The sequence below is a fragment of the Oncorhynchus gorbuscha genome, linkage group LG22 (assembly GCF_021184085.1).
Source record: "Oncorhynchus gorbuscha isolate QuinsamMale2020 ecotype Even-year linkage group LG22, OgorEven_v1.0, whole genome shotgun sequence".
Classification (NCBI taxonomy): Eukaryota; Metazoa; Chordata; class Actinopteri; order Salmoniformes; family Salmonidae; genus Oncorhynchus; species Oncorhynchus gorbuscha.
The window spans coordinates 39,322,271-39,348,230 of NC_060194.1; the positions used below are offsets into that span (position 1 = coordinate 39,322,271).

The following is a 25,960-nucleotide window of genomic DNA, read 5'->3' on the forward strand; positions in this document are numbered from 1 at the left end:
TGTATATTGAGTGTGTGTATATTTAGTGTGTGTATATTGAGTGTGTGTATATTGAGTGTGTGTATATGTGAGTGTGTGTATATTGAGTGTGTGTACGTGAGTGTGTGTACATGAGTGTGTGTATATTTAGTGTGTGTATATTGAGTGTGTGTATATTGAGTGTGTGTATATTTAATGTGTGTATATTGAGTGTGTGTATATTGAGTGTGTGTATATGTGAGTGTGTGTATATTGAGTGTGTGTATGTGAGTGTGTGTACATGAGTGTGTGTATATTTAGTGTGTGTATATTGAGTGTGTGTATATTGAGTGTGTGTATATTTAGTGTGTGTATATCGAGTGTGTGTATATTGAGTGTGTGTATATGTGAGTGTGTGTATATTGAGTGTGTGTATGTGAGTGTGTGTACATGAGTGTGTGTATATTTAGTGTGTGTATATTGAGTGTGTGTATATTGAGTGTGTGTATATTTAGTGTGTGTATATTGAGTGTGTGTATATTTAGTGTGTGTATATTGAGTGTGTGTATATGTGAGTGTGTGTATATTGAGTGTGTGTATGTGAGTGTGTGTACATGAGTGTGTGTATATTTAGTGTGTGTATATTGAGTGTGTGTATATTGAGTGTGTGTATATTGAGTGTGTGTACATGAGTGTGTGTATATTGAGTGTGTGTATATTGAGTGTGTGTATATTGAGTGTGTGTATGTGAGTGTGTGTATGTGAGTGTGTGTATATGTGAGTGTGTGTATATGTGAGTGTGTGTATATGTGAGTGTGTGTATATTGAGTGTGTGTATATTGAGTGTGTGTACATGAGTGTGTGTATATTGAGTGTGTGTATATTGAGTGTGTGTATGTGAGTGTGTGTATATTGAGTGTGTGTATATTGAGTGTGTGTATGTGAGTGTGTGTATGTGAGTGTGTGTATGTGAGTGTGTGTATGTGAGTGTGTGTATATGTGAGTGTGTGTATATGTGAGTGTGTGTATATTGAGTGTGTGTATATTGAGTGTGTGTATATTGAGTGTGTGTATGTGAGTGTGTGTATGTGAGTGTGTGTATATTGAGTGTGTGTATGTGAGTGTGTGTATGTGAGTGTGTATATGTGAGTGTGTGTATATGTGAGTGTGTGTATATGTGAGTGTGTGTATATGTGAGTGTGTGTATATGTGAGTGTGTGTATATGTGAGTGTGTGTATATGTGAGTGTGTATATGTGAGTGTGTGTATATGTGAGTGTGTGTACATTTCATCGCTCTTGCTACCTCTCGCCTCTCTCTCCTGTGTTACTACAGTCTACTGTTTAAATGTATCCTGTGTTACTACAGTCTACTGTTTAAATGTATCCTGTGTTACTACAGTCTACTGTTTAACGCTCTCCTGTGTTGCTACAGTCTACTGTTTAAATGTATCCTGTGTTACTACAGTCTACTGTTTAACGCTCTCCTGTGTTGCTACAGTCTACTGTTTAAATGTATCCTGTGTTACTACAGTCTACTGTTTAACGCTCTCCTGTGTTGCTACAGTCTACTGTTTAAATGTATCCTGTGTTACTACAGTCTACTGTTTAAATGTATCCTGTGTTACTACAGTCTACTGTTTAACGCTCTCCTGTGTTGCTACAGTCTACTGTTTAAATGTATCCTGTGTTACTACAGTCTACTGTTTAACGCTCTCCTGTGTTGCTCAGTCCTGTTTAAATGTATCCTGTTTACTACAGTCTACTGTTTAAATGTATCCTGTGTTACTACAGTCTACTGTTTAACTCTCTCCTGTGTTGCTACAGTCTACTGTTTAACTCTCTCCTGTGTTACTACAGTCTACTGTTTAACTCGCTGCTGTGTTGCTACAGTCTACTGTTTAAATGTATCCTGTGTTACTACAGTCTACTGTTTAAATGTATCCTGTGTTACTACAGTCTACTGTTTAAATGTATCCTGTGTTACTACAGTCTACTCTGCTGACGCCATTTTGTGAGTTTTCCTATTTTTCCAACCACTTGCTTTAATATTCTTTTTGCTTTTATGATGAAACATTCACTCTAGATGAAAGTGTGCTCCACTTCCCCCTCCTTCCCTCTCTACCTCCTTCCCTCCCTCGTTCGCTACCTTCCTCCCTCCCTCACTCTCTACCTTCCTCCCTCCCTCACTCTCTACCTGCCTCCCTCCCTCACTCTCTACCTCCTTCCCTCCCTCCTTCCCTTCCTCGCTACCTCCCTCTCTCACTACCTCCCTCCCTCGTTCGCTACCTTCCTCCCTCACTCTCTACCTCCTTCCCTCCCTCGCTACCTTCCTCCCTCACTACCACCTTCCTCCCTCCCTCACTCTCTACCTCCTTCCCTCCCTCGCTACCTCCCTCCCTCTCTCCCTCGTTCGCTACCTTCCTCCCTCCCTCACTCTTTACCTTCATCCCCTCCCTATCACACTGGCGCACTGCTCATTAGCTTTCTGTCAGTTTTGGTTTCTGTCTCCCACTCGCTCTCTTTCCCTCTCGTGTTCTCTCCCTTTCTCGCTCTTTCTCTCTGTTTGCATCCTCCTCTGTCACATAGTTTCACTCTTCCAATTCTGGTACCTGTCTCCCCTATTTGACAATGTCCACCTCTCTCCCTAAATCTTTCACTCCCTCCCTTTCTCTCGCATCCCCTCCCCACGCCCTTCCTCTTTTTGAGAGGGGTGTTTGTGTTCCACTATGATTAAAGAAGATTCTATACAGCCACCCAAACATACTCCCACCTACATGTATATATACAATAAAACACACACACAGCGAGCACGCACGCACACACACACACACTCACACACAAACACAGACACACAGGAGCATACACACTCATTACCAAGCTCTCACAAGCACACACACACACATTTGGGTTGAATCCTGACAGATGTGCTTCTGCAGAGGAATGGGAGATGTAGTGGGGTGAAGAAAAACAAAACAGGAAGAGACCAACAGGAAGAGACAGACCGGAACAGACAGACAGGAAGAGACAGACAGGAAGAGACAGACATGAGGAGACAGACCGGAAGAGACAGACCGGAACAGACAGACAGGAAGAGGAAGAGACAGACCGGAAGAGACAGACGGGAACAGACAGACCGGAAGAGACAGACGGGAAGAGACAGACCGGAAGAGACAGACCGGAAGAGACAGACGGGAAGAGACAGACCGGAAGAGACAGACGGGAACAGACAAACCGGAAGAGACAGACGGGAAGAGACAGACAGGAAGAGACAGACAGGAAGAGACAGACAGGAAGAGACAGACAGGAAGAGACAGACAGGAAGAGACAGACAGGAAGAGACAAACCGGAAGAGACAGACGGGAAGAGACAGACGGGAAGAGACAGACAGGAAGAGACAGACCGGAAGAGACAGACCGGAAGAGACAGACCGGAAGAGACAAACAGGAAGAGACAGACCAGAAGAGACAAACAGGAAGAGACCAACCGGAACAGACAGACAGGAAGAGGAAGAGACAGACAGGAGGAGACAGACATGAGGAGACAGACAGGAAGAGACAAACAGGAAGAGACAGACCAGAAGAGACAAACAAGAAGAGACAGACAGGAAGAGACAGACAGGAAGAGACAGACAGGAAGAGACAGACAGGAAGAGACAGACAGGAAGAGACAGACAGGAAGAGACAGACAGGAAGAGACAGACAGGAAGAGACAGACAGGAAGAGACAGGTGACAGGTGAGAGAGGAGATGAGGTGAGAGAGGAGGTGAGAGAGGAGATATGAGAGGAGGTGAGAGGAGATGAAGTGAGAGAGGAGATGAGAGGAGGTGAGAGGAGATGAAGTGAGAGAGGAGATGAGAGGAGGTGAGAGAGGAGGTGAGAGAGAAGAGAGAGAAGATGAGAGGAGGTGAGAGGAGCTGAGAGAGGAGGTGAGAGAGAAGAGAGAGAAGATGAGAGGAGGTGAGAGGAGGTGAGAGAGAAGGTGAGAGAGGAGATGAGATGAAGTGAGAGAGGAGATGAGAGGAGGTGAAAGAGGAGATGAGAGAGGAGGTGAGAGAGGAGGTGAGAAGAGGTGAGGGAGGAGATTAGAGCTGAAAGGAGGTGAGAGAGGAGATGAGAGGAGGTGATGAGAGAGGAGATGAGAGAGGTGATGAGAGAGGAGATGAGAGGAGGTGAGAAGAGGTGAGAGAGGAGGTGAGGGAAGAGGTGAGGGAGAGTGAGAGAGGAGGTGAGGGTGGTGGAGAGAGGAGGAATTAAATGGTGGAGTGAGGGAGGGCGGAGTGAGAGAGTGAGAAAGGAGGTGAGGGAGGAGGTGAGAGAGTGAGAGGAGGTGAGGATGGTAGAGAGAGGAGGAATGAAATGGTGGAGTGAGGGAGGGCGGTGAGAGACAGAGTGAGAGAGGAGGTGAGAGAGAGTGAGAGAGGAGGTGAGGGTGGTAGAGAGAGGAGGAATGAAATGTGGAGTGAGGGAGGGCGGTGAGAAAGGGAGTGGAAGAGACTGCAGCATTATAACATAGGCAGTTGGAAACAGGCCCTGTGACTTGAGTTCAGATGGAGTTTTTCTAAAAGAGGAGAGAGAGACCATCTTCCCATCTGTCCACCAGTCCTCCGTTTCATCCTCCTTTAATTCGCCTGCTGTCTGAACAGACAGGCCAATCATTCAGGTCTCTGCTAAAAACAAACAGAGTGTGTGTCTGTGTATACTGCTTCTTACCTCCCTGAGTACCTGGTCAATGAGACAGGCAGTCTCCGTGGACACCTTCCAGGGGTCCTTCTCTTCCACCAGCATGGCGTCCAGGGTGCCCTTCTCCAGGACCACGTCGTATGAGGTGTCCGTGAAGGAGAGCTGGCGCGCGTCCATCTGGTGCCAGGTCATGCCCGGGCATGTGGCATCATGCCTGGCACTCATGGTGTCGATGCACACAGAGGAGTAGTCTATGTTGGTGATGGAGTGGTAGCCAGCATCGTACATGTCACTGCTCATAGAGCTGTTACCACAACCTAGGAGAGGAGAGAATCGTCAATTTCCTGATCAGTAAAGCCTAATCAACGCAACGCCATGGAAACGTGAGCAGTCATAAACCACACCGTCATGTTGGCCTGAAGACAAGAGGGGAGTATTTATCAATGACATCACCATAAGTTGATTAGAAACATGCGTGTCCTTCACGAGCTCTATGTCTGACAACACAACAGGAAGTAGTGGGGGTAGTGTTCTTCACTAGCTCTGTCTGACAACACAACAGGAAGTAGTGGGGGTAGTGTTCTTCACTAGCTCTGTCTGACAACACAACAGGAAGTAGTGGGGGTAGTGTTCTTCACTAGCTATGTCTGACAACACAACAGGAAGTAGTGGGGGTAGTGTTCTTCACTAGCTCTATGTCTGACAACACAACAGGAAGTAGTGGGGGTAGTGTTCTTCACTAGTTCTGTCTGACAACACAACAGGAAGTAGTGGGGGTAGTGTTCTTCACTAGCTCTGTCTGACAACACAACAGGAAGTAGTGGGGGTAGTGTTCTTCACTAGCTCTTTCTGACAACACAACAGGAAGTAGTGGGGGTAGTGTTCTTCACTAGCTCTGTCTGACAACACAACAGGAAGTAGTGGGGGTAGTGTTCTTCACTAGCTCTGTCTGACAACACAACAGGAAGTAGTGGGGGTAGTGTTCTTCACTAGCTATGTCTGACAACACAACAGGAAGTAGTGGGGTTAGTGTTCTTCACTAGCTATGTCTGACAACACAACAGGAAGTAGTGGGGGTAGTGTTCTTCACTAGCTCTGTCTGACAACACAACAGGAAGTAGTGGGGGTAGTGTTCTTCACTAGCTCTGTCTGACAACACAACAGGAAGTAGTGGGGGTAGTGTTCTTCACTAGCTCTTTCTGACAACACAACAGGAAGTAGTGGGGGTAGTGTTCTTCACTAGCTCTGTCTGACAACACAACAGGAAGTAGTGGGGGTAGTGTTCTTCACTAGCTATGTCTGACAACACAACAGGAAGTAGTGGGGGTAGTGTTCTTCACTAGCTATGTCTGACAACACAACAGGAAGTAGTGGGGGTAGTGTTCTTCACTAGCTATGTCTGACAACACAACAGGAAGTAGTTGGGGTAGTGTTCTTCACTAGCTATGTCTGACAACACAACAGGAAGTAGTGGGGGTAGTGTTCTTCACTAGCTCTGTCTGACAACACAACAGGAAGTAGTGGGGGTAGTGTTCTTCACTAGCTATGTCTGACAACACAAAAGGAAGTAGTGGGGGTAGTGTTCTTCACTAGCTCTATGTCTGACAACACAACAGGAAGTAGTGGAGGTAGTGTTCTTCACTAGCTCTATGTCTGACAACACAACAGGAAGTAGTGGGGGTAGTGTTCATCACTAGCTCTATGTCTGACAACACAACAGGAAGTAGTGGGGGTAGTGTTCTTCACTTGCTCTGTCTGACAACACAACAGGAAGTAGTGGGTGTAGTGTTCTTCACTAGCTCTCGTCTGACAACACAACAGGAAGTAGTGGGGGTAGTGTTCTTCACTAGCTCTGTCTGACAACACAACAGGAAGTAGTGGGGGTAGTGTTCTTCACTAGCTCTGTCTGACAACACAACAGGAAGTAGTGGGGGTAGTGTTCTTCACTAGCTATGTCTGACAACACAACAGGAAGTAGTGGGGGTAGTGTTCTTCACTAGCTATGTCTGACAACACAACAGGAAGTAGTGGGGGTAGTGTTCTTCACTAGCTATGTCTGACAACACAACAGGAAGTAGTGGGGGTAGTGTTCTTCACTAGCTCTGTCTGACAACACCACAGGAAGTAGTTGGGGTAGTGTTCTTCACTAGCTATGTCTGACAACACAAAAGGAAGTAGTGGGGGTAGTGTTCTTCACTAGCTATGTCTGACAACACAACAGGAAGTAGTGGGGGTAGTGTTCTTCACTAGCTATGTCTGACAACACAACAGGAAGTAGTGGAGGTAATGTTCTTCACTAGCTCTATGTCTGACAACACAACAGGAAGTAGTGGAGGTAGTGTTCTTCACTAGCTCTCGTCTGACAACACAACAGGAAGTAGTGGGGGTAGTGTTCTTCACTAGCTATGTCTGACAACACAACATGAAGTAGTGGGGGTAGTGTTCTTCACTTGCTCTGTCTGACAACACAACAGGAAGTAGTGGGTGTAGTGTTCTTCACTAGCTCTCGTCTGACAACACAACAGGAAGTAGTGGGGGTAGTGTTCTTCACTAGCTCTCGGGAAGTAGTGTTCTTCACTAGCTCTGTCTGACAACACAACAGGAAGTAGTGGGGGTAGTGTTCTTCACTAGCTCTCGTCTGACAACACAACAGGAAGTAGTGGGGGTAGTGTTCTTCACTAGCTCTGTCTGACAACACAACAGGAAGTGCCTAGAGGAAGGAAATCTAAGGGAATCACAGTTAAGAGAGTGAATGATCTCTCTAATGGTATTCCTACTACAACTTCAGACAGTAATTAAACACACACACACCTAAAGTTATTTAAATAATCATTGGAACACACCTTAGCCAAAAGTTGTCTCACACACACACACACACACACACACACACACACACACACACACACACACACACACACACACACACACACACACACACACACACACACACACACACACACACACACACACACACACACACACACACACACACACACACACACACGTTTGACTGCACCATACTGATGCAGCATGATTGATGGCTTCATTACAGGCAGGGGAGGCCTCCCCGTGACGGATTAAACATCTAGGCCTCGTTTCCCAGCTGTGATGTAACTTAAAGGGGTACTTCAGGATTTTGGCAATGAGGCCCTTTTATCTTCCTCAGAGAGGTAAACAGAGAGGTAAACAGAGGTAAACAGAGGGTAAACAGAGAGGTAAACAGAGAGGTAAACAGAGGTAAACAGAGGGTAAACAGAGAGGTAAACAGAGGTAAAACAGAGGTAAACAGAGAGGTAAACAGAGAGGTAAAACAGAGGTAAACAGAGAGGTAAAACAGAGGTAAACAGAGGTAAACAGAGAGTTAAACAGAAAGTAAACATAGGGTAAATAGAGAGGTAAACAGGGTAAACAGAGAGGTAAACAGATGTAAAACATAGGGTAAACAGAGAGGTAAACAGAGGGTAAACAGAGAAGTAAACAGAGGGTAAACAGAGATGTAAAACAGAGGGTAAACAGAGAGGTAAACAGAGAGGTAAACAGAGAGGTAGAGAGGTAAACAGGTTAAACAGAGGGGTAAACAGAGGGTAAACAGAGAGGTAAACAGAGAGGTAAAACAGAGGGTAAACAGAGAGGTAAAACAGAGAGGTAAAACAGAGGTAAACAGAAGGTTTACAGAGAGGTAAACAGAGAGGTAAACAGAGGTAAACAGAGGGTAAACAGAGAGGTAAACAGAGGTAAAACAGAGGTAAACAGAGAGCTAAAACAGAGGTAAACAGAGAGATAAACAGAGAGGTAAAACAGAGGTAAACAGAGAGTTAAACAGAAAGTAAACATAGGGTAAATAGAGAGGTAAACAGGGTAAACAGAGAGGTAAACAGATGTAAAACATAGGGTAAACAGAGAGGTAAACAGAGGGTAAACAAAGAAGTAAACAGAGGGTAAACAGAGAGGTAAACAGATGTAAAACAGAGGGTAAACAGAGAGGTAAACAGAGAGCTAGAGAGGTAAACAGGTTAAACAGAGGGGTAAACAGAGGGTAAACAGAGAGGTAAACAGAGAGGTAAAACAGAGGGTAAACAGAGAGGTAAAACAGAGAGGTAAAACAGAGGTAAACAGAAGGTTTACAGAGAGGTAAACAGAAGGTAAACAGAGGTAAAATAGAGGTAAACAGAGAAGTAAAACAGAGGTAAACAGAAGGTTTACAGAGAGGTAAACAGATAGGTAAACAGGGAGGTAAACAGAAGGTAAACAGAGGTAAAATAGAGGTAAAACAGAGGTAAACAGAAGGTTTACAGAGAGGTAAACAGAGAGGTAAACAGAGAGGTAAACAGAGGGGTAAACAGAGAGGTAAACATAGGGGTAAGCAGAGGGGTAAACAGAGAGGTAAACAGAGGGTAAAGAGACAAGAGACGTGGGAATGGAAGACCAGGCTGACTGCAGTGAGCTGAACAAAGTCTACCAGCAGTGATTAGTGAACACCAGGGGGTTGGCTGGTCTGCTGCTTTGCTGGCTCTGTAGGCTGTACAACTACAGCTTCTCACCTCTGACTGACTGAGCCTACTCTGTAGTCTGTACAGCTACAGCTTTTCTCCTCTGACTGACTGACCCTGCTCTGTAGGCTGTACAGCTACTGCTTCTCTCCTCTGACTGACTGACCCTGCTCTGTAGTCTGTACAGCTACAGCTTCTCTCCTCTGACTGACTGACCCTGCTCTGTAGTCTGTACAGCTACAGCTTCTCTCCTCTGACTGACTGACCCTGCTCTGTAGAAGTTTACATGCACACAATTAGTATTTGGTAGCATTGCTTTAAAATTGTTTAGGGGGCAGTATTTTCACATCCGGATTAAAAGCGTGCCCAGAGTAAACTACCTGCTACTCAGGCCCAGAAGCTAGGATATGCATATTATTAGTGGATATGGATAGAAAACACTCTAAAATTGCTGGAACGATGTCTGTGTGTATAACAGAACTCATATGGCAGGCGAAAACCTGAGAAAAATCCAACCAGGAAGTGGGAAATCTGAGGTTTGTAGTTTTACAAGTGAATGCCTATCCAATATCCAGTGTAAATGGGGTCAGATTGCACTTCCTAAGGTTTCCACTAGTCAACAGTCTTTAGAAAGTTGTTTCAGGCTTCTATTGTGATAGGGGAGAGAATAAGACCACTCAGAGTAAGTGGCTCAGCTGAAAGCCATGAGTTGGTTATCACGCGAGCTCCGTTCCCTTTCCTTTCTAATGACAAAGGAATTGTCTGGTTAGAATATTATGGAAGATGTATGATAAAAACATCCTAAAAATGGATTTTATACATTGTTTGACATGTTTCTACGAACTTTAATGGAACTTTTTTTGACTTTTTGTCTGGACTTAGTGCCCGCGCTTTGTGTATTTGGATTAGTGAACTAAACAGGCAAATAAAGAGGAGGTATTTGGACATAAAGATGTACTTTATCGAAACAATGGGATGGGACGGGCCATGATTATTATTATGTTTGATGATGGGCGGGTCATGATTATTATAATGTTTGAAGATGGGGCGGGTCATGATTATTATAATGTTTGAAGATGGGGCGGGTCATGATTATTATAATGTTTGAGGATGGGACGGGTCATGACTATTATAATGTTTGAGGATGGGACGGGTCATGATTATTATGTTTGATGATGGGGCGGGTCATGACTATTATAATGGTTGAGGATGGGACGGGTCATGATTATTATAATGTTTGAGGATGGGGCGGGTCATGATTATTATAATGTTTGAGGATGGGACGGGTCATGACTATTATAATGTTTGAGGATGGGACGGGTCATGACTATTATAATGGTTGAGGATGGGACGGGTCATGATTATTATAATGTTTGAGGATGGGACGGGTCATGACTATTATAATGTTTGAGGATGGGACGGGTCATGATTATTATAATGTTTGAGGATGAGACAGATTATTATAATGTTTGAGGATGAGACAGCTTGTCGTTTGAGTGACAGATGAAGGGGGATGTACTAGGTAGGCAGAGAAATGAAGGGAGATGGAGCGAGTGGTCGCATCTGCACGTCGCTCCAACGGTTTGATTTGTCTTATCTTAGCAATTTCTTCTCAGCTAGCTACATAGCCGTCTTTGTATCAAAGATAATTGCGTAATTATCGTATTTCGCCGTCCTAACGTAGTCTTCACTAGCCAGCTAGCTAACGTCCACTGATTAGCTGCACTGAGAAACTTTTACACTCAACTGAACGACTTGATTAGTTTAGTGTTAGCTACCTACATAGCTGTCTTTGCTGTCTTCGTATCATCGTATCATCGTATCCAAGATAATTGTGTTGTTTAGGTTTAGAGTGTGTAGTCTTAGAGTGATTATCTTAATTTACCGAGGTTAGCTAGCCAGCTATTTGTCGTCCTTAACGTAGGTGACTCTGCTAGCTAGCCAACAGCTAGCCAACGCTAGCCAACGTCTTCTGTATAGAACTCAACTACCCGGTCGCATTCACAGGTTGTATCACATTTTCACTTCATTTCATTACAGTACAACGGTTTGATTTGTTTGATCGTAGCTAGCTACTTAGCTAGCTACATAGCCGTCTTTGTATCAAAGATAATTGTGTAGTCTAGAGCGATTTTCTAGGTTCGCTAGCCATCTATTGTCGTTCTTTTAACGCAACGTAACGTAAACAACACTGCTAGCTAGCCTGCTAGCCCCGAATAACAACACTGCAGAAACTATTACACTCAACGGAATGACTTGATTAGTGTAGTGTCAACAACGCACCCACTGCCAGCTGGCCTACTTCAGCAGTACTGTATCATTTTAATCATTTTAGTCAATAAGATTCTTGCTACGTAGCTTAACTTTCTGAACATTCGAGACGTGTAGTCCACTTGTCATTCCGATCTCCTTTGCATTAGCGTAGCCTCTTCTGTAGCCTGTCAACTATGTGTCTGTTTATCCCTGTTCTCTCCTCTCTGCACAGACCATACAAACGCTCCTCACCGCGTGGCCGCGGCCACCCTACTCTGGTGGTCCCAGCGCACGACCCACGTGGAGTTCCAGGTCTCCGGTAGCCTCTGGAACTGCCAATCTGCGGTCAACAAGGCAGAGTTCATCTCAGCCTATGCCTCCCTCCAGTCCCTCGACTTCTTGGCACTGACGGAAACATGGATCACCACAGACAACACTGCTACTCCTACTGCTCTCTCTTCGTCCGCCCACGTGTTCTCGCACACCCCGAGAGCATCTGGTCAGCGGGTGGTGGCACCGGGATCCTCATCTCTCCCAAGTGGTCATTCTCTCTTTCTCCCCTTACCCATCTGTCTATCGCCTCCTTTGAATTCCATGCTGTCACAGTTACTAGCCCTTTCAAGCTTAACATCCTTATCATTTATCGCCCTCCAGGTTCCCTCGGAGAGTATCAATGGCTTGATGCCTTGATAAGCTCCTTTCCTGAGGACGGCTCACCTCTCACAGTTCTGGGCGACTTTAACCTCCCCACGTCTACCTTTGACTCTTTCCTCTCTGCCTCCTTCTTTCCACTCCTCTCCTCTTTTGACCTCACCCTCTCACCTTCCCCCCTACTCACAAGGCAGGCAGATGCTGTTCTTCCACTAACCTGAACTCCCTCCAAGTCTCCGACCACTGCCTTGTATCCTTTTCCCTCTCGCTCTCATCCAACACCTCCCACACTGCCCCTACTGGTAGGTCCCAACCTTCGCTCTCTCTCCCCCGCATCCTATCATCTCTTCCCTCCGCTCAAACCTTCTCCCACCTATCTCCTGATTCTGCCTCCTCAACCCTCCTCTCCTCCCTCTCTGCATCCCTTGACTCTCTATGTCCCCTATCCTCCAGGCCGGCTCGGTCCTCCCCTCCCGCTCCGTGGCTCGATGACTCATTGCGTCACAGAACAGGGCTCCGGGCAGCCGAGCGGAAATGGAGGAAAACTGGCCTCCCTGCGGACCTGGCATCCTTTCACTCCCTCCTCTCTACATTTTCCTCCTCTGTCTCTGCTGCTAAAGCCACTTTCTACCACGCTAAATTCCAAGCATCTGCCTCTAACCCTAGGAAGCTCTTTGCCACCTTCTCCTCCCTCCTGAATCCTCCGCCCCTCCCCCCCCCCTCCTCCCTCTCTGCAGATGACTTCGTCAACCATTTTGAAAAGAAGGTCGACGACATCCGATCCTCGTTTGCTAAGTCAAACGACACCGCTGACACTGCCCTACCCTGTGCTCTGACCTCTTTCTCCCCTCTCTCTCAGATGAAATCTCGCGTCTTGTGACGGCCGGCCGCCCATGTAACCTGCCCGCTTGACCCTATCCCCTCCTCTCTTCTCCAGACCATTTCCGGAGACCTTCTCCCTTACCTCACCTCGCTCATCAACTCATCCCTGACCGTTGGCTACGTCCCTTCCGTCTTCAAGAGAGCGAGAGTTGCACCCCTTCTGAAAAAACCTACACTCGATCCCTCCGATGTCAACAATTACAGACCAGTATCCCTTTTTCTTTTCTCTCCAAAACTCTTGAACGTGCCGTCCTTGGCCAGCTCTCCCGCTATCTCTCTCTGAATGACCTTCTTGATCCAAATCAGTCAGGTTTCAAGACTAGTCATTCAACTGAGACTGCTCTCCTCTGTATCACGGAGGCGCTCCGCACTGCTAAAGCTAACTCTCTCTCCTCTGCTCTCATCCTTCTAGATCTATCGGCTGCCTTCGATACTGTGAACCATCAGATCCTCCTCTCCACCCTCTCCGAGTTGGGCATCTCCGGCGCGGCCCACGCTTGGAGTTGCGTCCTACCTGACAGGTCGCTCCTACCAGGTGGCGTGGCGAGAATCTGTCTCCTCACCACGCGCTCTCACCACTGGTGTCCCCCAGGGCTCTGTTCTTGGCCCTCTCCTATTCTCGCTATACACCAAGTCACTTGGCTCTGTCATAACCTCACATGGTCTCTCTTATCATTGCTATGCAGACGACACACAATTAATCTTCTCCTTTCCCCCTTCTGATGACCAGGTGGCGAATCGCATCTCTGCATGTCTGGCAGACATATCAGTGTGGATGACGGATCACCACCTCAAGCTGAACCTCGGCAAGAATGCTCTTCCTCCCGGGAAGGACTGCCCGTTCCATGATCTCGCTTCACGGTCGACAACTCCATTGTGTCCTCCTCCCAGAGCGCCAAGAACCTTGGCGTGATCCTGACAACACCCTGTCGTTCTCAACTAACATCAAGGCGGTGGCCCGTTCCTGTAGGTTCATGCTCTACAACATCCGCAGAGTACGACCCTGCCTCACACAGGAAGCGGCGCAGGTCCTAATCCAGGCACTTGTCATCTCCCGTCTGGATTACTGCAACTCGCTGTTGGCTGGGCTCCCTGCCTGTGCCATTAAACCCCTTCAACTCATCCAGAACGCCGCAGCCCGTCTGGTGTTCAACCTTCCCAAGTTCTCTCACGTCACCCCGCTCCTCCGTTCTCTCCACTGGCTTCCAGTTGAAGCTCGCATCCGCTACAAGACCATGGTGCTTGCCTACGGAGCTGTGAGGGGAACGGCACCTCAGTACCTCCAGGCTCTGATCAGGCCCTACACCCAAACAAGGGCACTGCGTTCATCCACCTCTGGCCTGCTCGCCTCCCTACCACTGAGGAAGTACAGCTCCCGCTCAGCCCAGTCAAAACTGTTCGCTGCCCTGGCCCCCCAATGGTGGAACAAACTCCCTCACGACGCCAGGACAGCGGAGTCAATCACCACCTTCCGGAGACACCTGAAACCCCACCTCTTTAAGGAATACCTAGGATAGGTTAAGTAATCCCTCTCACCCCACCCCCCTAAGTTTTAGATGCACTATTGTTAAGTGACTGTCCCACTGGATGTCATAAGGTGAATGCACCAATTTGTAAGTCGCTCTGGATAAGAGCGTCTGCTAAATGACTTAAATGTAAAATGTAAATGTACTAGGTAGGCAGAGAAATGAAGGGAGATGTACTAGGTAGGCAGAGAGAAATGAAGGGGGATGTACTTGGTAGGCAGAGAGAAATGAAGGGGGATGTACTTGGTAGGCAGAGAAATGAAGGGGGATGTACTAGGTAGGCAGAGAAATGAAGGGAGATGTACTAGGTAGGCAGAGAGAAATGAAGGGGGATGTACTTGGTAGGCAGAGAGAAATGAAGGGAGATGTACTAGGTAGGCAGAGAGAAATGAAGGGGGATGTACTTGGTAGGCAGAGAAATGAAGGGGGATGTACTAGGTAGGCAGAGAAATGAAGGGAGATGTACTAGGTAGGCAGAGAGAAATGAAGGGGGATGTACTTGGTAGGCAGAGAGAAATGAAGGGGGATGTACTTGGTAGGCAGAGAGAAATGAAGGGAGATGTACTAGGTAGGCAGAGAAATGAAGGGGGATGTACTTGGTAGGCAGAGAGAAATGAAGGGGGATGTACTAGGTAGGCAGAGAGAAATGAAGGGGGATGTACTAGGTAGGCAGAGAGAAATGAAGGGGGATGTACTTGGTAGGCAGAGAAATGAAGGGAGATGTACTAGGTAGGCAGAGAAATGAAGGGGGATGTACTTGGTAGGCAGAGAAATGAAGGGGGATGTACTTGGTAGGCAGAGAGAAATGAAGGGGGATGTACTAGGTAGGCAGAGAAATGAAGGGGGATGTACTAGGTAGGCAGAGAAATGAAGGGGGATGTACTAGGTAGGCAGAGAAATGAAGGGGGATGTACTTGGTAGGCAGAGAGAAATGAAGGGGGAAGGGGGATGTACTAGGTAGGCAGAGAAATGAAGGGGATGTACTAGGTAGGCAGAGAAATGAAGGGGGATGTACTAGGTAGGCAGAGAAATGAAGGGGGATGTACTAGGTAGGCAGAGAAATGAAGGGAGATGTACTAGGTAGGCAGAGAGAAATGAAGGGGGATGTCTGTCTGTCTCTGTGTGTGTGTGTGTGTGTGTGTGTCTGTGTGTGTGTGTGTGTGTGTGTGTGTGTGTGTGTGTGTGTGTGTGTGTGTGTGTGTGTGTGTGTGTGTGTGTGTGTGTGTGTGTGTGTGTGTGTGTGTGTGTGTGTGTGTGTGTGTGTGTGTGTGTGTGTGTGTGTGTAGCACTCCAGTGTAAGAAAGCTAAATGAACCATGTCATTCTGGTTATATAACATGTCCCAGTGACGAACAGGGGCCCTAACCAGTGACATCAGACAGTGTGTGTGTGTGTGTGTGTGCTTCTTCCTCGACATTGCTTGCTCTTTGGGGTTTTAGGCTGGGGATCTGTAAAGCTCTCTGGGGTTTTAGGCTGGGGATCTGTAAAGCTCTCTGGGGTTTTCGGCTGGGGATCTGTAAAGCTCTCTGGGGTTTTCGGCTGGGGATCTGTAAAGCTCTCTGGGGTTTTCGGCTGGGGATCTGTAAAGCTCTCTGGGGGTTTAGGCTGGGGATCTGTAAAGCTCTCTGGGGTTTTAGGCTGGGGATCTGTGAAGCTCTCTGGGGTTTTAGGCTGGGGATCTGTAAAGCTCTCTGGGGGTTTAGGCTGGGGATCTGTAAAGCTCTCTGGGGTTTTAGGCTGGGGATCTGTAAAGCTCTCTGGGGTTTTAGGATGGGGATCTGTAAAGCTCTCTGGGGGTTTAGGCTGGGGATCTGTAAAGCTCTCTGGGGTTTTAGGCTGGGGATCTGTAAAGCTCTCTGGGGTTTAGGCTGGGGATCTGTAAAGCTCTCTGGGGTTTTAGGCTGGGGATCTGTAAAGCTCTCTGGGGTTTTAGGCTGGGGATCTGTAAAGCTCTCTGGGGTTTTAGGCTGGGGATCTGTAAAGCTCTCTGGGGTTTTAGGCTGGGGATCTGTAAAGCTCTCTGGGGTTTTAGGCTGGGGATCTGTAAAGCTCTCTGGGGTTTTAGGCTGGGGATCTGTAAAGCTCTCTGGGGTTTTAGGCTGGGGATCTGTAAAGCTCTCTGGGGGTTTAGGCTGGGGATCTGTAAAGCTCTCTGGGGTTTTAGGCTGGGGATCTGTAAAGCTCTCTGGGGTTCTAGGCTGGGGATCTGTAAAGCTCTCTGGGGTTTTAGGCTGGGGATCTGTAAAGCTCTCTGGGGTTTTAGGCTGGGGATCTGTAAAGCTCTCTGGGGTTCTAGGCTGGGGATCTGTAAAGCTCTCTGGGGTTTTAGGATGGGGATCTGTAAAGCTCTCTGGGGGTTTAGGCTGGGGATCTGTAAAGCTCTCTGGGGTTTTAGGCTGGGGATCTGTAAAGCTCTCTGGGGTTTAGGCTGGGGATCTGTAAAGCTCTCTGGGGTTTTAGGCTGGGGATCTGTAAAGCTCTCTGGGGTTTTAGGCTGGGGATCTGTAAAGCTCTCTGGGGTTTTAGGCTGGGGATCTGTAAAGCTCTCTGGGGTTTTAGGATGGGGATCTGTAAAGCTCTCTGGGGTTTTAGGCTGGGGATCTGTAAAGCTCTCTGGGGTTTTAGGCTGGGGATCTGTAAAGCTCTCTGGGGTTTTAGGCTGGGGAGGCTGGGGATCTCTGTAAAGCTCTCTGGGGTTTTAGGATGGGGATCTGTAAAGCTCTCTGGGGTTTTAGGCTGGGGATCTGTAAAGCTCTCTGGGGTTTTAGGCTGGGGATCTGTAAAGCTCTCTGGGGTTCTAGGCTGGGGATCTGTAAAGCTCTCTGGGGTTTTAGGATGGGGATCTGTAAAGCTCTCTGGGGGTTTAGGCTGGGGATCTGTAAAGCTCTCTGGGGTTTTAGGATGGGGATCTGTAAAGCTCTCTGGGGGTTTAGGCTGGGGATCTGTAAAGCTCTCTGGGGTTTTAGGATGGGGATCTGTAAAGCTCTCTGGGGGTTTTAGGCTGGGGATCTGTAAAGCTCTCTGGGGTTCTAGGCTGGGGATCTGTAAAGCTCTTTGTGACAACTGCTGATGTAGAAAGGGCTTTATAAAAATGGATTGATTGATAGCATTTTTTAAAGTCTGAATGATGCCTCTATAGAGTCCAGTGTGAAGTACATTCGAGGCTTCGGTCTTGTAGCTCAGAGCATGGCGATTGCAACGGCAGGTTAGTGGGTTGCATTATGGGAAGAGCCTGTATGTAAAATGTTACATAACTACGTTGCTTTGGATGAGAGCGTTTAAAAGAGTCTGAGTTGGTGTCTTGCTGCTGTCAGTTTGATATGACTGACCTATACAGTGCATTCAGAAAGTATTCAGACCCCTTGACATTTTCCACATTTTCTTACGTTACAGCCTTATTGTAAAACGGATTAACCCCCCCCCGTCCGTCCGTCCGTCCGTCAATCTACACACAATACCCCACAATGGCAAAGCAAATTTTTTGCAAATGTATAAAAATTAAACATTTAAATATCACATTTACATAATAATTCAGACACTTTACTCAGTACTGTGTTGAAGCACCTTTAGCAGTGATTACGGGCCTCAAGACTTCTTGGGTAGGAAGCTACAAGCTTGGCGCTCCTGTATTTGGGGAGTTTCTCCCATTCTTCTCTGTAGATCCTGTAAAGCTCTGTTAGGTTGGATGGGGAGCATCGCTGCACAGCTATTTTCAGGTCTCTCCAGAGATGTTCGATCAGGTTCAAGTCCGGGCTCTGGCTGGGTCACTCAAGGACATTGAGACTTGTCCCAAAGACACTCCTGCGTTGTCTTGGCTGTGAGCTTTGGTCGTTATCCTGTTGGAAGGAGAACCTTCGCCCCAGTTTGAGGTCATGAGCGCTCTGGAGCAGGTTTTCATCAAGGATCTCTCTGTACTTTGCTCCGTTCAGCTTTGCCTCGATACTGACAAGTCTCCCAGTCCTGTTGCTGAAAAACATCCCCACAGCATGATGCTGCACCTACCATGCTTCACCGTAGCGATGGTGCCAGGTTTCCTCCAGACATGAGGCTTGGCATTCAAGCCAAAGAGTTCAATCTTGGTTTCATCAGAACAGAGAATCTTGTTTCTCATGGTCTGAGAATCCATTAGGTGCCTTTTGGCAAAACTTGGGCGGGCTGTCATGTGCCTGAGGGCTTACTGAGGAGTGGCTTCCGTCTGGCCACTACCATAAAGGACTGATTGGTGGACTACTGCAGAAATGGTTGTCCCATCTCCACAGATGAACTCTGGAGCTCTGTCAAAGTGACCATCGGGTTCCTGGTTAACCCCGTGACCAAGGCCCTTCTCCCCCGATTGCTCAGTCTGGCCGGACTGCCAGCTCTAGGAAGAGTCTTGGTGGTTCCAAACTGCTTCCATCATTGTGTTCTTGGGGACCTTCAATGCTGTACCCTTCCCCAGATCTGTGCCTTGACACAATCCTGTCTACAATCAATTACATTTACCACAGGTGGACTCCAATCAAGTTGTACAAATATCTGAAGGATGATCAATGGAAATAGGATGCACCTGAGCTCAATTTCAAGTCTCATAGCAAATGGTCTGAATATTTAAATAACGCATTTCTGCTTCATGCATACATTTTAAGCGTGGGTGGGCCCCGGGAATCGAACCCACAATCCTTGTTTCAGCCCTCTGACTTAACCATATTGCTTTACTGCTTTCTAATTCTGACAGCTCAATTTGAAGGATGTATGGGCTGTCTGTCCATCCGTTCACCTGCCCTTAGGGCTCTGTGATCTCTCTTTATGCCCTGGTTTGGTGCTCCTTAGGGTGGGTAAGGACTCATCTCGGCCCCCCTCCTCAGGTCCCAATGCTCCACAACACATACCACACATTGTTTCCAAAAGGTTTTTCCTGCTGACGCTGTGTGTGTGTGTGTGTGTGTGTGTGTGTGTGTGTGTGTGTGTGTGTGTGTGTGTGTGTGTGTGTGTGTGTGTGTGTGTGTGTGTGTGTGTGTGTGTGTGTGTGTGTGTGTGTGTGTGTGTGTGTGTGTGTGTGTGTGTGTGTGTGTGTGTGTGTGTGTTTTCAATGACAGGAACAGGAGCGGAGGAAGGGGTGTCGCATGACAGCTCATTCCTGGGGGTTGTCACGACGATTGAAATCATCAAGGACATTGCTCCCGTTCTGTCTCTGGCACTCACCCGACCCCTGACCTTTACACGCACACACACACACACACTGCTGCCATGGCAACAAGTGCAAGTTTTTGGCATCCAGGACATGCAAGCAGAGCGAGCACAGCAGGGGTGTGTGTGTGGGTGGTCCACAAAGGGCATAGGCACACAGGGGTATCCAAACGTGTGTGTGTTGCGTGTCCATCCAGTCTTTACGGACCCTGTGTAATAGACTTCCCTCCAGCTGGGAGCGTCTGTGTGTGAATCTCCTGATCTCCTGCACATCCTAATGGGACGAACCAAGGAACCAGACTACAGCATTACAGATGGACCTGTCACATTGCCTCTACCTGTGTGTGTGTGTGTGTGTGTGTGTGTGTGTGTGTGTGTGTGTGTGTGTGTGTGTGTGTGTGTGTGTGTGTGTGTGTGTGTGTGTGTGTGTGTGTGTGTGTGTGTGTGTGTGTGTGTGTGTGTGTGTGTGTGTGTGTGTGTGTGATGGAAAAGATGAGCCCCTGTCTTATGTGGTTATGTGAATGTAGAGTGGACACACCCTGGAAGGTGCACCAGCGGTAGGATGATTTTGTGTGTGTGTGAATACATGCACTAGGGGAAAGGTTTGCCAGTGTTGAGGGAGTACTGCTCAGTGCTAGTTGGCCAACCATGGAGGTGGTTCCCTCAGTGTTGAGGGAGTGCTGCTCAGTGCTAGTTGGCCAACCATGGAGGTGGTTCCCTCAGTGTTGAGGGAGTACTGCTCATTGCTAGTTGGCCAAACATGGAGGTGGTTCCCTCAGTGTTGAGGGAGTACTGCTCAGTGCTAGTTGGCCAACTATGGAGGTGGTTCCCTCAGTGTTGAGGGAGTACTGCTCAGTGCTAGTTGGCCAACCATGGAGGTGGTTCCCTCAGTGTTGAGGGAGTACTGCTCAGTGCTAGTTGGCCAACCATGGAGGTGGTTCCCTCAGTGTTGAGGGAGTACTGCTCAGTGCTAGTTGGCCAACCATGGAGGTGGTTCCCTCAGTGTTGAGGGAGTACTGCTCACTGCTAGTTGGCCAACCATGGAGGTGGTTCCCTCAGTGTTGAGGGAGTACTGCTCAGTGCTAGTTGGCCAAACATGGAGGTGGTTCCCTCAGTGTTGAGGGAGTACTGCTCAGTGCTAGTTGGCCAACCATGGAGGTGGTTCCCTCAGTGTTGAGGGAGTGCTGCTCAGTGCTAGTTGGCCAACCATGGAGGTGGTTCCCTCAGTGTTGAGGGAGTTCTGCTCAGTGCTAGTTGGCCAACCATGGAGGTGGTTCCCTCAGTGTTGAGGGAGTACTGCTCAGTGCTAGTTGGCCAAACATGGAGGTGGTTCCCTCAGTGTTGAGGGAGTACTGCTCAGTGCTAGTTGGCCAACCATGGAGGTGGTTCCCTCAGTGTTGAGGGAGTACTGCTCAGTGCTAGTTGGCCAACCATGGAGGTGGTTCCCTCAGTGTTGAGGGAGTGCTGCTCAGTGCTAGTTGGCCAACCATGGAGGTGGTTCCCTCAGTGTTGAGGGAGTGCTGCTCAGTGCTAGTTGGCCAAACATGGAGGTGGTTCCCTCAGTGTTGAGGGAGTGCTGCTCAGTGCTAGTTGGCCAACCATGGAGGTGGTTCCCTCAGTGTTGTTTGACACCGTGAAGGAATCCCGTATCGTCTCAGTGAAATACCGGGCTACTGGAGAACCACTTTCATCTGATACGTGACAGCAGTGGATTTCACCACCTACTGTAACTAAACCAGTGGTGTGTGACTACCAGTGGATTTCACCACCTACTGTAACTAAACCAGTGGTGTGTGACTACCAGTGGATTTCACCAACTACTGTAACTAAACCAGTGGTGTGTGACTACCAGTGGATTTCACCACCTACTGTAACTAAACCAGTGGTGTGTGACTACCAGTGGATTTCACCACCTACTGTAACTAAACCAGTGGTGTGTGACTACCAGTGGATTTCACCACCTACTGTAACTAAACCAGTGGTGTGTGACTACCAGTGGATTTCACCACCTACTGTAACTAAACCAGTAGTGTGTGACTACCAGTGGATTTCACCACCTACTGTAACTAAACCAGTGGTGTGTGACTACCAGACAAGGTCAATTACATTTTCAATCAGTGACTTAAAACACCTTGAATTAAAATAAAAGGATATCTTTCTATTCTTGAATTAGAACGTCAAGAATTATTGCCATGTGAATTGCGAGCGATTGACTAGTTCATCTCATAAGGAATACCATGTTGTCTAAATAAAGAGATTGTCACATGTAAATAACATAGACTTATCGGTATATATGAACTAGTGTGATGTCACCATAGGGATGGAATCTAGATTTAGGCAATAAGGCCAGAGGAGGTGTGGTACAGTAAGTGTGGGTAAACATCCAACTTTAACTGTATATGGTCAATATACCACAGCTAAGGGCTGTTCTTATGAATAATGCAACGCGGAGGGCCTGGATACAGCCCGTAGCCGTGGTATACTGACCATATACCACAAACCCCCGAGGTGCCTTACTGATATTATAAACTGGTTACCAACGTAATTAGAGCAGTAAAAATATATGTTTTGTCAAACCCCTGGTATACGGTCTGATATACAACGGCTGTCAGCCAAATCAGCATTCAGGGCTCGAACCACCCAGTTTATAATAATCAATAGAGTCTATTTCTATGGATGTGACAACAGTGCAGATTGTTCTGTCTCAGTATTCAGGATGCATATCTATCCATAGGATGTTTCAGGGCTGGTGTGTCTCAGTATTCAGGATGCATACCTATCCATAGAATGTTTCAGGGCTGGTGTGTCTCAGTATTCAGGATGCATATCTATCCATAGGATGTTTCAGGGCTGGTGTGTCTCAGTATTCAGGATGCATATCTATCCATAGGATGTTTCAGGGCTGGTGTGTCTCAGTATTCAGGATGCATATCTATCCATAGGATGTTTCAGGGCTGGTGTGTCTCAGTATTCAGGATGCATATCTATCCATAGGATGTTTCAGGGCTGGTGTGTCTCAGTATTCAGGATGCATATCTATCCATAGGATGTTTCAGGGCTGGTGTGTCTCAGTATTCAGGATGCATATCTATCCATAGGATGTTTCAGGGCTGGTGTGTCTCAGTAAATAATGAATAGGTATGATCAGGTGCTGAAGGCAAAGCCTTAAGATACTGTTGCTTGGCCAATCTAACAGTATTCTGCTGTCATGGCGATAAAGGTCAACAAGACCAAAACAACAACAGTGAAATGTGTGCGCCAAAACACGCCACCGGCTTTGAGTAAAGTATTCAGACCCCTTGACTTTTTCCACATTTTGTTATGTTACAGCCTTATTCTAAAATGGATGAAATACATGTTTTTCCTCATCAATATACACACCATTGGGGCTCCCAAGTGGCGCAGCGGTCTCAGGCAATGCATCTCAGTGCTTGAGACGTCACTAAATCTCATTCACCGAATACAACAGGTGTAGTAGACCTTACAGTGAAATGCTGAATACAACAGGTGTAGTAGACCTTACAGTGAAATGCTGAATACAACAGGTGTAGTAGACCTTACAGTGAAATCCTTACTTACAAGCCCTTAAACAACAATGCAGTTTTAAGAAAATACAACCAAAACAAGTAAGACATAAGAATAACAAATAATTAAAGAGCAGCAGTAAATAACAATAGTGGAGCTATATACACGGTACAGAGTCAATGTAGAGGCTATATACAGGGGGTACTGGTACAGGGTCAATGTGGAGGCTATATACAGGGGGTACTGATACAGAGTCAATGTGGAGGCTATATACAGGGGTACCGGTACAGAGTCAATGTGGAGGCTATATACAGGGGTACCGGTACAGAGTCAATGTGGAGGCTATATACAGGGGGTACCGGTACAGAGTCAATGTGGAGGTTATATACAGGGGGTACCGGTACAGAGTCAATGTGGAGGCTATATACAGGGGGTACCGGTACAGAGTCAATGTGGAGGCTATATACAGGGGGTACCGGTACAGAGTCAATGTGGAGGCTATATACAGGGGTACCGGTACAGAGTCAATGTGGAGGCTATATACAGGGGGTACCGGTACAGAGTCAATGTGGAGGCTATATACAGGGGGTACCGGTACAGAGTCAATGTGGAGGCTATATACAGGGGGTACCGGTACAGAGTCAATGTGGAGGCTATATACAGGGGGTACCGGTACAGAGTCAATGTGGAGGCTATATACAGGGGGTACCGGTACAGAGTCAATGTGGAGGTTATATACAGGGGGTACTGGTACAGAGTCAATGTGGAGGCTATATACAGGGGGTACCGGTACAGAGTCAATGTGAGGGGGCACCGGTGTCGAGGTAAGTGAGGTAATATGTACATGTAGGTAGTTATTAAAGTCACTATACATAGATAATAACAGAGAGTAGCAGCAGTGTGGTGGGTGGGGGGGAGGGGCAATACAAATAGTCCAGGCTGTTATTTGATTAGCTGTTCAGGAGTCTTATGGTTTGGGGGTAGAGGTGGTTTAGAAGCCTCTTGAACCTAGACTTGTCGCTCCGGTACCGCTTGCTATGCGGTATCAGATAGAACCGTCTATAACTTGAGTGGCTGGAGTTTTTCACAATTTTTAGGGCCTTCCTTTGACATCGCCTGGTATAGAGGTCCTGGATGGCTTGAAGCTTGGCCCCAGTGATGTACTGGGCCATACGCACTACCCGCTGTAGTGCCTTGCAGTCGAAGGCCGAGCAGTTGCCATACCAGGCAGTGATGCAACCAGTCCACAATCATCTCCTTAGTCTTGATCACGTTGAGGGAGAGGTTGTTGTCCTGGCACCACACTGCCACACTGCCAGGTCTCTGACCTCCTCCCTATATGCTGTCTCATCTTGTCGGTGATCAGGCCTACCACTGTTGTGTCATCAGCAAACTTGAGCACAGGGGACTGAGCACGCACCCCTGAGGGGCCCCCGTTACCACCAGCCAGTCAGGAAGTCCAGGACCCAGAACGCCGCAGCCCGTCTGGTGTTCAACCTTCCCAAGTTCTCTCACGTCACCCCGCTCCTCCGTTCTCTCCACTGGCTTCCAGTTGAAGCTCGCATCCGCTACAAGACCATGGTGCTTGCCTACGGAGCTGTGAGGGGAACGGCACCTCAGTACCTCCAGGCTCTGATCAGGCCCTACACCCAAACAAGGGCACTGCGTTCATCCACCTCTGGCCTGCTCGCCTCCCTACCACTGAGGAAGTACAGCTCCCGCTCAGCCCAGTCAAAACTGTTCGCTGCCCTGGCCCCCCCAATGGTGGAACAAACTCCCTCACGACGCCAGGACAGCGGAGTCAATCACCACCTTCCGGAGACACCTGAAACCCCACCTCTTTAAGGAATACCTAGGATAGGTTAAGTAATCCCTCTCACCCCACCCCCCCTAAGTTTTAGATGCACTATTGTTAAGTGACTGTCCCACTGGATGTCATAAGGTGAATGCACCAATTTGTAAGTCGCTCTGGATAAGAGCGTCTGCTAAATGACTTAAATGTAAATGTAAATGTAGATGCAGAGGGAGGTGTTTAGTCCTTAGCTTAGTGATGAGCTTTGAGGGCACTATGGTGTTGAACACTGATCTGTGGTCAATGAATAGCATTCTCACATAGGTGTTCCTTTTTACCATGTGTGAAAGAGCAGTGTGGAGTGTAATAGAGATTGCATCATCTGTGGATCTGTTGGTGCGGTATGCAAATTGGTGTGGGTCTAGTGTGTCTGGGATGATGATGTTGATGTGAGCCATGACCAGCCTTTCAAAGCATTTCATTGTTACATACGTGAGTGCTACGGGTCGGTAGTATTTTTAGTCAGGTTACCTTTACCTGTATTGATGCTTTGCCTGTTTGATGGTTCGTCGGAGGGCATAGCGGGATTTCTTATAAGCTTCCGGGTTAGAGTCCCAAACCTTGAAAGCGGCAGCTCTACCTTTTAGCTCAGTGTGAATGTTGCCTGTAATCCATGGCTTCTGGTTGGGGTATGTACGTACAGTCACTGTGGGGACGACGCCCTCGATGCACTTATTGATAAAGCCAGTGACTGATGTGGTGTACTCCTCAATGCCATCGGAAGAATCCTGGAACATATTCCAGTCTGTGCTAGCAAAACATCTGACCACTTTTTGATAGATGGAGTCACTGGTGCTTCTTGCTTTAATTTGTGCTAGTAAGCAGGAATCAGGAGGATATAACTATGGTCAAATTTGCCAAATGGAGGGCGAGGGAGAGATTTGTACACGTCTCTGTGTGTAGGGTAAAGGTTGTCTAGAATTGTTTTCCCTCTGGTTGCAAATTTAACATACTGATAGAAATGAGGTAAAACTGATT

At 47.4% G+C, this 25,960-nt stretch overlaps 1 protein-coding gene across 2 annotated transcripts in view; it reads right to left on the reverse strand.

Annotated features, from left to right (window-relative positions):
* The window catches only part of ece2a (endothelin converting enzyme 2a), a 239,076-nt gene that overhangs the window by 114,109 nt on the left and 99,007 nt on the right, over positions 1 to 25,960 (reverse strand). For both annotated transcript variants that reach the window (XM_046321418.1, XM_046321417.1), the window contains exon 3: positions 4,669 to 4,955. In XM_046321418.1, coding sequence (XP_046177374.1) covers positions 4,669 to 4,955 — 287 coding nt within the window. The remainder of the gene's footprint in view (positions 1 to 4,668; positions 4,956 to 25,960) is intronic.